Source organism: Polypterus senegalus, chromosome 11, assembly GCF_016835505.1.
Source record: "Polypterus senegalus isolate Bchr_013 chromosome 11, ASM1683550v1, whole genome shotgun sequence".
Taxonomy (NCBI): domain Eukaryota; kingdom Metazoa; phylum Chordata; class Cladistia; order Polypteriformes; family Polypteridae; genus Polypterus; species Polypterus senegalus.
Genome location: NC_053164.1, coordinates 162,501,548 through 162,514,765, shown reverse-complemented (window position 1 = coordinate 162,514,765; position 13,218 = coordinate 162,501,548). Strand labels below are relative to the sequence as shown.

Sequence of the window (13,218 nt, the reverse complement as noted above, 5' to 3'; positions counted from 1 at the left end):
TGCATCTTTGTCGGGTCAGGTGCCTATATAGCGCCTTTGTTACGCTGACGTAGTCGGCAAGATTCCGGTCCGTCCATTTGGATCGGGACCTCCATAAAATTTGTGTAATGGCCTGGCACAGCAGTGTGAGAGCACATAGAAGGCAGTGCGGAGAGTGCACACAGCACCAAAGCGCAGAGCACACTCCCTAGGCACAGAGAGTGCTCCGGCAGAGCACGGCGCTGACAGCGAGCCCAGGATTACAGCGCGGAGCACGGTCATCAGGAAAGCACGCAACCGAGGCCACAGCGTGAGGTGCGCGCCTGCACAAACAGCAGGCAAGCACGCGAAGCAGCGCACATGTGGCGGAGGCCGCAGGACGACCACAGAGAGGCTCCTAAGACACCGCAGTAGATGGGGAAGAATAAAGCCGGGTGGACACAGAAGCCAGCCGTCAGATGCTGCCACGCTAACCAGCACCACAGGTTGCAGCCGGAGGTAGGTGATGGGTCCAAGGGTGAAGTGCCATGGGAAGGGTTTTCCATGTTCGCATCAGCCTACCTCCTAGATGCCGAGGAGCGAAACACCCATTGTTGGCTGTAGGACGTGTGTCTGTGGCGTGACAGTGCAGCGAGCTCGGGAGACAGCAAGGCTGGGCTGTGTCTTCCCTTCGGCCCGATTCAGCAGCCGGAGGAGGAGAGCCCGGACAAGCTTCCCGATGTGGTGTCTCTGCTAGAGGAGCAGGAGCTCCTCCCTGAAGCAGGTAAAGGAGCAGAGGGCATGTGTCAGTTGCCCACCGAGGAAGATTTGCAGGCAGGGATGACGGATCAACCGAAGGGGCCTGTGGAGATCCCGCAGGGCCTTGATGACTTGCAGTGGGAGGGGTTGAGGGGAGCCCAAGTCCACCGACGACCAAAAGTATTATCATTTCTTGAGGTTGCACAGGAGCTGGAACTTGTCCTCCTACCCCTGCAGTCCTTGGTTAAGGTTTTTCAGGTCCTACAGGAGACGAAGGAGGGATTCGACAAGAACTCTGCACCCTGTTGGGAGCCATTACCGAGTGGTTTCGCAAATGTGGTGCGTCATCCCCCAGCCTGCAGGACACAGCGGTACAGGTAAGTGAGGCCTGTGCCATAGAGGAAAAAAGGGGGGGAGGCAGAGCGCAGCAGCCGCCGTGATGATCAGTACTGCTTGCCAGGCCGCTCCTCCCAGTACACAAGATGCTGCTGGGATGACCAACAACGTTGCAGAGGAGCGTGCGTGGAGGCAGCCGGTGAATGTCGGCTGCCAAACAACTCCGCCCTGACTGCCTGCGCCGGTCTTGCGGCCATCTAGAGGTGTGTAGATGGCACAGGGTCTCCCTTATTCCCATAAGGGGATCCAGACCGTCAGTGCACCCCAGAGGAAGAAGAGGACCTGGAAGAAGAGAACGGGGACTCCTGACAGAGCGCAGCGTAAGCCCGTCGGCTTGAGAGCACAGGAGGGTTGCGCTGCAGAGGGGCAGAGACATCACGATACCCCTCTGCTGAGCAGGCGAAGGGGCAGGGGTTTCCTGCCTGCTTCCGCTCCTGCAAGGGTCGAGTCAGAGGGGGTCAGCCATGTTATAACTGCGGCTGCTGTGGCCATGTCTAGAGGTGTTGTCCGGAGAGGATGTCCAAGTGGCAGGGACGGCTGGGTAGCACCCCCAGACTTGTTCATTATGTTTCCACAGGGCAGAGCCGTGGAGCTAAGGACGCCGACTCCCTGTTCTGGAGAGGACCGGCGCTCGCAGGGCATGCCGATGAGCCCCGCAAGGATCATCTGACTGAGGGGCACTGTAATTGGCGGCCAGGGCCCATGCCCGGCCGGGACGCCCCTGCTGTATATGTTTCCGGGGAGCAACCATGGGCAGCTCAATACCTCCCCCAGGACGCTTGGTGGCAGCCTCCCTGGCCGATGGTGATTCCCCAACCTCCTGCATGGCTCCATGGGAGATGGAGTCCTCCACAGCCTGGTTGGGAGCTGGGGTGGCCGCTAGGGGGTGCTGCCTGGAATCAACAGCCCGGCTGGACGATTCTTCAGCCCCACCCGGAAGGGCAATTGGGACCAGGTGGTCAAGCACCTGGAACATTTCCGGGTGGGCTATAAAAGGGGCCAGCCACCACCACTCGAAAGCCAGAGTCGGGAGGAGGAGGACTAAGCTTGAGGAGTAGTGATAAAAGAAGAGAGAACTGTTGTGGGTCTTTAGTGTGGTTTGGGACTGTGTATTGCCTGTGGGGTTCACGGGGAAGATGTGCCCCACAGGTGAAGAAAATAAAAAGCCTGTTTATTTTATAAGTACCTCCATGTGCATCTGTGTCAGGTCAGGCACCTATATAGCGCCTTTGTTACAACATTTTGGAAGAAGTGGAATGAAAACTCAACTCTTTTAATTTAATCTTAAGATGTACACTTCCATTTACAATCACACAGTGCTACATACATTTATAAATAGCTACAGAAAACTGAATACAATAAAACATAAACAGAGCTGAATACATAAGTGTGCAATACACATAGAAATATACTAAGACATTGATATTCCCATAGAATTTTTAGGTTAATTTTTTTTAAAACTTCTGAAGTATGAAAAAGTCTGAAGAGAAACAAAGTTTTCTAATTTACTCAAACTATACAAAAAAATAAAACCCAGGTCATCTGGGAAAATGCTGGTCAAAAATCCATCTACCTTTGGGCAGTTGGTAGTCCTGCAACTCTGATGCATTGTACAATAATGAACGGCAAAGACCATATACAAATGTGACATAATCACACTCACCATAGTGTGGAATCTCAGTAGCAAATTGAGAACACTGAAAGGTAAACCTGAACTTCAAATTACTGCCAAAAATCTCATTCTTGACAGCCTACATCACAGCTTGAGTACGAGTATGGTCATACTCAAATCCTTTACTCCATTGGGTCTGTACATCATGTACAATACTGATTTACGTACCTGGCCATCTGCAAGTGCTTCCTCCTCAGGACAATCAGGATGAGGAGAAGCAAGCCAATAAGAAAGATACTCAAAACTGCCAAGACAGATATCACCACAATATTAGGATTCATCTCTGCCACTGGAAAAGAAAAGTAGATTGGACAAAATGTTATTACCAGGAACACCACAACTGTTGCACTTGTTTTTTGGCCATGAAAAAAAATAGTCATCAGGAGTTAAAAATAGTAACAAATTGTAAGTGAAAGAAGTAAATCACAATAATAAACAGGAACATGCAGTAGAAGAGATAAGGAACAGCTGAGTCCACTACTGGAAATGCACTTTGTGTAAACTGTATGCAGTTGTAGGCCTCAAATATATGAGGAAGGTAAAGGCATCAGCTTAGGCAGCAGTTAAACACCACAATTAAAAATTGGGACTGGGATCCACTTAGCTTAAAGAATCAATACCAGTCATTTTTATGGTTGGGACCTTCCACATTTGCACTGCAGTTAAATGGCAACACAAGTGAAAATTACATAGAGAAATGTATGCAGTATTGGCAGTTCTCTCCAGAGAATAGCAATGGCCTCAGCTGATTTCAGAAGAGGACATAGGTACTTAGATGGTTTCACTAGCTGATCTAGCTAGTAATGTAACGCTGAAGGCTTGAGTCAGGGATAAAGTAATAACTCCCATTACAGCTAAGATTAATATCCTTTCTAATCACACACTTCTCCAATAGTTGTCTAAAAATAGCATGTCCTACTCTTTATTCAGAGGCTTTGGCTATTTTTACTAGCTAGTCATAATTTTGGATGTAGCAGAAAAATGTTTGTCAATTTTAATGAATGAGTCTCTCGTTAGAGTTTTTAAACTTTAACTTATAAAAGTAAAGCAAAGCCTGAAGCTAAAAGCTAATGTGAATAAAGATTTGGTGGTGATCCATGAAAGATAAAGGAACAATCCAATGAAAAATGCAACTGTGCTGCCGTGGTCCTAATATGTATAAGCGAACTAGAAAAAAGATTAATAGATGTATATTAATTCAGCGGACCAAACATCACGGTTTTAGATAAGCTTGCCGTCCTAAATTTGAAAAATATGTGTTACGTAATCTGACATTTCTGAATTGTTCCTGTATGAGTGGACATGGGTGTGTGCATTACTGAGCCATGCAATGGATTATTGCTGGACCCTACATTGTGACTAATGCTGCTGGAATAATCACTGGTTCTCCAATTAAAAAAGATATAATGTATAAAATAAAATAAAAAGGCTGAATAAAATAAAAATGAAGGATAATTTGGAAGTTTAACTATTTACTTCACAAAGACTTATCATTATAATCATTATAATCATTCAATTGAATTTAGCAGTTAAGGTGTATTGATTTTTTCTTGTTTACAATTTTTTTATTTATTTTTTTTTTATTTATTCATATACAGTGTGGAGGTTGGCCCGGACACAGACAGGTAGACACGTCCATTTCACCCAACACACGTTTATTAATCGGTCCACAATATATACAAAGTTGCCACACAAACCCCTAAAGTCCCAAAAGTCCTGGCCACATAATGCCTTACTTTCTTCAGGCCGCCTCCTTGCCTCCTCCAGCAAGCTCAGTCCACTCCACTCCCCACTCTCACCCCGAATAAAGGGAGGCAGCCCCTTTTATCCATACACGAATGTGCTCCAGGTGCTTCCCCGGAAGTACTCCGGGTGTCCCTGCTCCTCTTCCCCCCAGCACTTCCTGGTGTGGTGGAAGTGCTGAGGTCCAGGGCTCCAAAGGCATGGGGGTGCCCCCAAAGGAACCAGGGTGGTCACCCCCAGATGGTCTGGGGAAGGCGCAAGCCCTCCTCCGGTCCTCCTGGGTGTCCCAGCCGGGTCGCCACCCCAGCCACCTCTGACAACAGTCATTAGTCAATTTTCAGTTGGCTGAGTCAAGGCCATTTATACTGTACTTATGGCTGAGGGCCATAGGAAAACAACAGGGTAATAATGCTCTAGAAACTGCAAAAATATGCCATTACAGGGCTGCAAAGACTTAATGCCTTTTGTTTACCACGTACTTGTGGCAGCGCTACTGGCCATAGAATGATACTGTATATTCTGCATAGAAGCAGCAAAAAAACGTGGTGGTGGAGCTACTTAGGGATCAGTCTTCCTTGCTGTAGTGATGTTGCAACCAATAAAAGAACAAAAACTAACAATAAGAATATATATATATATATATATATATATATATATATATATATATATATATATATATATATATATATATATATATATATATCTCATTAAGCTCACAGAGTTATCATCTTTGGTGCACTGATTGGCAGCATTTTTTTAAATTGCACTTCATGCAGCAAGTTTTTTTTGTTTCTGATCTGTGCAGGTGATTTGCACCCTTTTCTTCCATCAAGAAGATAGAAACACCTTGCAGATATAAATAAATCTGTCCTTATTATTTCACAGGGTCTCATATTTTCTGACTCTTGGAGGGCTCTTTAGGATCACAAAGGTGTTAATCTTTTACTCTACAGACATTTTGTTTACTTTTAGGATACATTAACAAAAACATCCCACTCAATTTTAATTTTTTATTCACAAATTTGCAATATTTTGTTACTATCTGTCCACTTTAATGCTGTTACTGCTACTCTATAAGATTTCTACTCAGCATTGTGTTTGGTAAACCTTAATTGCAATAAAGAGTAAAAAGCGAGTCTTACCCAGTGTAGAGACCGCTATAAAGGCAGGTTCACTGGACATGTCATGACTGAAACTGGTCACACTGCAGTTGTATGTTGTTGATGGAGACAGACTTGAAAATGTCACCACATGAGAATTCACAGTCAGTTGCTCTGCCTGGAAAAGGAAATAATGCAAAATTTTACAATCAGAAGTTGGAAATGTTTTAGGATAAATTGTTCAAATACTAAAGGGCAGTCAGTATCAGCATAAATTCATGTAGAAAGTCATCTGTTGTAATCTGTTTGTAATCAGTTTCCTAAAAACGGATCAGAGAGAAATATCAGATATCAAGAAACTACTTGCTATTATTTTCCCACTAAAACACTCTCAAACACCTATATAACCATCACCACTTGATTTATCCATACTTAAAAAATACTTCATTCATCGACTATCAGATCGGTTTAACTGGAATGTCCCTGCACATTAAACTACATTCGAGATACGAAAGAGAGAGAAACTGTGTCTTTACTGATCTTGTTCAGAGTCTTGCATCCAAGCATGGTGGAATTGTCTCACTGTAATTTTCAATTGCTTTCAATGTCTCACTTTTTTGGAGCCACTTTTCAAGATTACACAGATATTTTACGACCAAGGCAGCTACTGCAGAAGCACATCATAGTGAAGCAAACAAAAGCATGAGACTAGCAGGCAGCAGCTCAGAGGGTATGGATACCAGCAGCACCACACTTCTTTACTCAAGCATAACTGCATGTTAGATAATTTGTGGCTTATAAGGAAAAACATTCCTAAAAGAGTTTGTCGTACAAAAGTCCAAAAGACTTTATAGTGAAAAAATGTTTTAAAAAATGTGGATAAACAGGAATGACTGTATATATATGTATATATTCTAGATATGTATAGTTCATACCTAGTGTAAATACTGGGCATAAAATGCTTATTTATATAATACAATAATAAACATAAATAAATACTGGTACAATAGACAGTGACAGAAATGTCTTGTGTATTTTAAAACAAATAAGCATTTCCCAAGCTGTAAGCCACTGGTACACTGCTACAGTATATAATGTTTTCAACTTTCTTGTAGGACTTGCCATAACTCTTCTTTTGGCTTTGTCTGCTTTTTGTTCTTTCTAGCCCAAGTGGCTCATATAACTTAAATTATGTTGATATTTGGGCTCGATTAATTCTGTTAATATATAGATATATATACACTTCAGGAGTGTATTTTAAATTTGAATTCCATAGGAGTTTCTGATACTGATTATCAGTCTATGTTTTATGGTCTTTTGCCCACTGAAATATCTTCTGCTTGTGGCATTTTAATACAAATGGTTTACTAGCTGCCTAGTCACTCCCTGAACTGGTGCAAGGAATTAAGCATTAGCAAGGTTACTACTCCCTGAAAATCTCACTGCAAATGTAAGTTTAACATAAAAATATGACAGATAAACAAAGGGGGTAGATTCCAAGGACACTGCTTCAAAAGGTCATTCTCCACAATACTCGATACTATTTATCCAAGAGCTGATCAAAGGTTCCATCAGTTTAATTGTGTCTGACAAAAGTCAGCATTAAACAGCTACTGCAATGTATCAGAAAACAAAAAAAATAATAAGATACTAAAATAAGTCATTGGGATCATGTGATGAATCTGGAGAGATTGACATTAGACCTTAAAAACACACAAACATATATACTATGCAGGGTTACGAGACAATGATGCTGCATACAGTTTTGGTGACCTCTGTTTCACTGAACAAACAAAGAGAAGACAATTGTTGCAATTTGACACAGAACAGGTAAAGGAACAGAGGTACTGGTCATTCTGTTATCCTGTCCATAAAATAAAAAATAACAAGCTCACAGTTGTTTCCCAATAGAAGGAACGCAACATTCTATCCTCCAATTACTGGAAATCCACTTCTAGAGAGTTCTTCTAGAGCTCTCTGCATCCTGGATTAATGGGTCATCACATGTCACCATTGATGGCTGGATAGCTGCAGCATGTTTGGTGGAGGACTGGATAGGTAAGCCTTAGTGGCTCTTTAATTTTTCTCTTTCTCCTTACTAGGGCCTCTGGGAAGCACAATTAGTATGATATTTTACATTTTCCTGGGCTATGTAATGTGGAGTGGGATGGTTGGTGGGCGATTGTTGCAGGGGTAGACACCGTTGGGAGTTACATACTTCATGCTAAACTTTTTCTTATGCCAGTATAGCTTTGTTTGCTTTTCTTCATTTTAATAAGTAACAAATGTGGTAATAAGTTGTAATAGATGTAATTGATTGCATCTTGCCTGAGGAAGGGGCCTGAGTTGCCTAGAAAGCTTGCATATTGTAATCTTTCTAGTTAGCCAATAAAAGGTGTCATTTTGCTTAACTTCTCACCACATCCATAATGGCTAACAGGGTACAACACCTTAATACTAATAAGTAACAAAAAAAAGAAAATCAAAAAATAGATTAGATAGTTCTCTCTTATCAGAGCTATTCAGAAAAAAAGAAGAAACGAAACAGATACCAAAAAAGCTGCCTATTATACTAATTTTTTGTTCACTATTGCATAATACTGTATTATTTCCAGTAAACTGGCAATACTGGAAATACTTACAAATTTAAACAAACTATAAGGTACTAGCAACACAATAGTTTGTCTCATCAGATCAATGACACAAGGTCAGAGAAGACATAAGGAAGAAGACAATATCTCATCTCTGCAACAAAGGTGTGTTTTCTTCTAAAAACTGAGAAAAACTTTTTTGCATTCAATCCAACTTGTGCCATGAGCAATAATCTATAAACTGAACTTGAAAGGGTCATAACACTTAGATTTGAGTCTAACACCACGGTTTTAAGAGCTTTCTGGAAAATGCTCAAGTCTAAAGGGACTCTTTTCAAAACATTCATACACTTCTAAATAATATTAATATAGAAAAAAAACAAGTCAGATTTGTTTATAATAAAGAGATTTGGATGAAAATCTTAGGTTATTATAACCTACTAGGATCAAATCTAAAATCCTGCTGTAAGATCTGCAAAATAACAAAATCAAAAACAATGGAACAATCTAGCCATGAGTTTTTTAAAATCTGTGGCTTAACAGAGTTTATATTATGCAAAAAATGGAAAGAAAATAAACGGTAAAAGAAAAAAGCAATTTTCTAGCACTAACCTTCTGGTCTCTGCTGTCGTAGGAACTTTTACACAAAACTTGATAGGAATCAACAATGCCTTCTTCCACCCACAGCAAAGTAACAGAATTCTGTGTTTTGTTCACAGCAAATAACGACTTTGGAGGGGCTGGCTCTGAAAGACAAACAGTATGACTTCTTTAAGAACGCCTTTTAATTTTTACAGAGCAGCAAAATCTGTAAAGAAAGAAAGTTGGGTCAACTTCCTCTTATTCAAAGGACACATCTGGATTTTAGGCAGTAATTATACTTCTGTTTATATAGCAGCTTTTCATTTATAAGTCTATGCCAAAGTGCATAATGGTGTAGTATATTTATAAACATATACAGTATGTATGTTTATTAAATGTTCATAAATAAATACTGTTTAAGTATAATATATAAAGGCCACCTGGCAAAGAAAACATGAAAATCATATTTCCATTCTACACGGGTTCAACAAAAAAGAAACTGGTCTTGGCCATATACATAAATGCACATGTATCTATATATTGTATATAAGGTACAATATACTGTATCTCACACCAAACATATATAAGAATTCTTTAAAAAGTTTCCACACTTCTTTGCTTCCAAGCTAATTACTGTGCATCTGGTTGGTTGCTGAGACACTAATTGTTATTCTGGCAGTCTGGTACTTTGCTCCTGTTGGCCTATATGATAGGGGGTTGTTTAATAGAAAAATCATTGAAATGTATACTTGCAAGTTTCCTAGAGACAAGTGAAAGTAATGCAATACCAACAACAGGCAATAAACATAAACAGAGACCATGAATGCAACTCATAACATTAAAGGCATAATTAGACAATCCATACAGTATGTGATGGTCTGCGGCCAGTGCCTTTGCTTCCCTCTGTACTGTTTTACAGTTCTATGTGAAGCTGATGTAATAGTGTGGCCACTGGGAATGGACACCGCTTTGCACATAAAGAAGCTAGTAAGCAAGGGTGAGATATTTGGGGTTCCTCAAACATTTGGGGAACTAATGGCATTGAAGATCCTTCTATATAATAGGTGATATGTAGCTAATAGCTTGTGTTCACTTCGGGGTTTCAGTCACTCCAAAACATTTGTCTCCCAGCTCCACTCCCACTGCTTGCAAATCTTTCCTTTGTAAGCCACTTCATCATGGTTGGTGTTTAAGCCTATGATGCTAGTGTTATCAACAAATTTAATGATGGATTTGGAAAATATTTGGCCAATAATTATACATAAGCAATATTTGGCTCAATGCATTAGTCTAGGGTGCCTCTGCTGAGCATCAGAGTGGAGGAAGTGATGCTGCCAGTCCTCATATCCAGGTTATCTATCCATCCATCCATTATCCAACCCGCTGTATCCTAACACAGGGTCATGGGGATATTCCAGGTTAGGAAGTCCAAAATCTAGTCGAAGGTGGCAACACCAATTTCCACATCTAGGATCTTGGTGATCAGCTTTAAAGGGTACAAAAATTATAAATTCTGAGCTGTAGAATGTATTGTAGCAGTATTTATTATCCAGGTTTGGAATCATATGTGTACCATGTATGACAATAGGCTAACTGTAAGTGGTCCAATCTATCTGGAATTTTACATTTACTGTGCTTCAGCAATTGTCATCTTCATCCTCATCATCAGTGCTATTTCCTGCAGTTAACAGGGTTGGTGGCCTTTGTACTGGTTTTCTAAACTGTAATGTACCTGAACATGTCCTGCATCAAATTCCTACCATTTCAATTTTGGTCTAACTCTCCCTCTCTTTTGCTTTACACATTTAAATCAAGCACCTTGTTAACTTCAGTGCTGTCATCCATTCTAAATACATGGCCAAACCAACCAACTAAGTTCCTTTGTTTCCAAACAGATCTGATGCACTTTTCCTCTTGTTTTTACCAAAATGATCAAGGTATCTGTAACAAGTATCTCATAAGAAAGGCCTTCTCCTCTTCTGATAGCACATGGATCACTAACCCAAACAGGTATAGGCACAGTGCTGATCCTTGATTTTAACCAGACTTAACCTGAAATTCTTATGTAACCCCTATGGATGTTCTCACTGTTGTCATGGCATCTTCATTCATGAGTTGTATCAATTTAACTGCTTTTCTGTTAACTTACATATCATAATACATATCATGTCTATTTCAAGCCTCTTCTGACTCCACAAAATAGTCATACATCTCTCCATCTCTATTAAGCACTTTCTCATGGATTTGTATTAAAATAGATATTGCATCTCTGGTACTTTTGCCTGGCACAAAGCCAGATTCTCCTTTAAGTTAACTTTCTTTACCTTTTTCTGCTCCTTCCAGGTGTCTTTACATACACCTTAGCCATGGCCAACAGCAAATCTTCTTTAAATTTGTTCAGTTTCCTTCACAGTTTCTGTGTTGCCTTATCCTTCAACCTTTCCAGTGTCACTTCCTTGACAGTCTCTTTTATTGCTTCTCTTTACATTACTTGTAACCAACAATCAAAGCTGCACAACCACACGAATTATCACTTTGTAATCTTTAACCAGTCTTTTAATTTCACTTTTAAGAAGTCAATCCGCAATTTTGCATTTCCACTCTTTTTGCTAATTTTATGTTCCTGTTTTCTCTAAAAAAAGTATTAGCAAAACGAAGATCACATATATACATCCACTCCAATTATATTTTCCATTATTATTCGCAACTCCAAAACCTTTACTTCCACAACACCTTCAGTTTGCTCATGTATATGCCAGTTTAGATTAGTCTCAATTATCAATTGTTTGTCTCTTTGAATTCTCCTCTCTAATTCTTGCAAATACGTGCCACATTTATCTTTTTCCTCCTTTGTACATCCAACTTTGGAGGAATTGGCCAGAAATTATAATCTTTTGTCAGATACTAACCTGAGCGACAATGACCTTTCAATAACACTTACTTGCATCCTTGCACAACTATACATTTCCAGACTTCATTCAGGTTAATACCAACTTAGTTTCAGTTTGTTCTCCTTTGTACCACATTGTATAACCATGACATAGTTCTTTTACATTATTATGCTTCTATTTTGTTGATTGAAGATAAAAAAATACACTTTGACTCTTTATATTTCCACTATACTGTATATTGACTTCTACATGTCAGACTGTTGATATTCCACATTGTAGCAGTACTCACAGTCCTATTTGCCACATTTGTGAATTCCATTGTCTACGCAGTGTCCCTTTCACACTTTTCAAATTGTTAGGTTTTCAGGGTGCACAATACTTATGGAGGAAATGCTAGGTAGCATTATGAACAACTCTTACACCCAATCTTAAACTCTTTGGTATTTTATGGAACAATTTTGCAATCAACTGGCCAGCCTGATTGATGTCTTTGTTTATTTTTAGACTTTTCTTCCCCTAGATAGATTGTCACCCCAGATCGAATATTTTTGGTGAACCCTTTTGTATGTTTTTAACCATTCATGGACTAATCCACTTGTTACAGATGTTTTCTCCAGCAGGGGTCCTACTAAGAGTATTCCAAGTACTACCAGGCCCAACAGGTTGCACAACTGGCCCTAAACCCTAGCTGTTTCCCTTCTTCTTTCTAAACTGGGCTTAGGACTGGCAACTACAGAGTTGTAGTCCATCATCAGTCCCTTAAAACATTTCATTAAAAAGGGAATGAGCACCACCAGTCTGTAGTCATTGGCACAGTCCACTTTAGTTTTTTTGTCAAAGAGGTAATTGTATTCTTTTTGAAGCAGGTGGCTAACCACAGATGCCACTGAAAAAAGCAGCTAACTGATCACTACACAATGTTCAATGCAAGTGATAAGTACTATTGTATGATTATTGTGGTAAGTAGGTGTTAAAGGATCTGATATTAAAGGCAGTTTGTGCACTGTTACAATGTTTTACCTCACCAAAGTGTACTGGAGTGGGTAATAATGTTCAAACATTGTTGAATGCAATGGATGCAGAGTGCTTGCGAAAGCCATTATCATAAACCAGCTATGATAAAAAGGAAGAAGCTCTCGATTAAAAGTCTTTTTTCTGTATATATTCAAATGCTTTTGTACTGAAAAGAAGATATGGATTAGTAAGAAGAGTAGTGCACTTGAAATATCTCTAGCATAAATGATTTTTGAAAAATTAAGTGAGGGAACTGTCTGAATAATATCTTTACCTAATACAACATGTTGTGACTCAATAGGAAAGAGTTATATGCTAAAGTTTTGTTTATGCCATTAGCATTAGGACAATTGAGAGTGGCAGAAAAATATTTGAAGGGCAACCAACTAACCTGTATAAACCTTAAAATGGTCATAAACTGATGAGAATGATGAATACTTGCAACAGTAAAATATTTTATTTACACAGAATGTTCCATATGGTCAAGGACATTCAAAATCATACAAGAATAA

At 40.1% G+C, this 13,218-nt stretch overlaps 1 protein-coding gene across 3 annotated transcripts in view; it reads right to left on the bottom strand.

The window, feature by feature from the left end:
- ptpro (protein tyrosine phosphatase receptor type O) overlaps nucleotides 1-13,218 on the bottom strand; it is a 257,646-nt gene that overhangs the window by 82,736 nt on the left and 161,692 nt on the right. For all 3 annotated transcript variants that reach the window (XM_039769992.1, XM_039769991.1, XM_039769993.1), the window contains exons 13-15: nucleotides 8,832-8,965; nucleotides 5,671-5,806; nucleotides 2,954-3,074 (exon numbers count right to left, since the gene is read on the bottom strand). In XM_039769992.1, coding sequence (XP_039625926.1) covers nucleotides 2,954-3,074; nucleotides 5,671-5,806; nucleotides 8,832-8,965 — 391 coding nt within the window. The remainder of the gene's footprint in view (nucleotides 1-2,953; nucleotides 3,075-5,670; nucleotides 5,807-8,831; nucleotides 8,966-13,218) is intronic.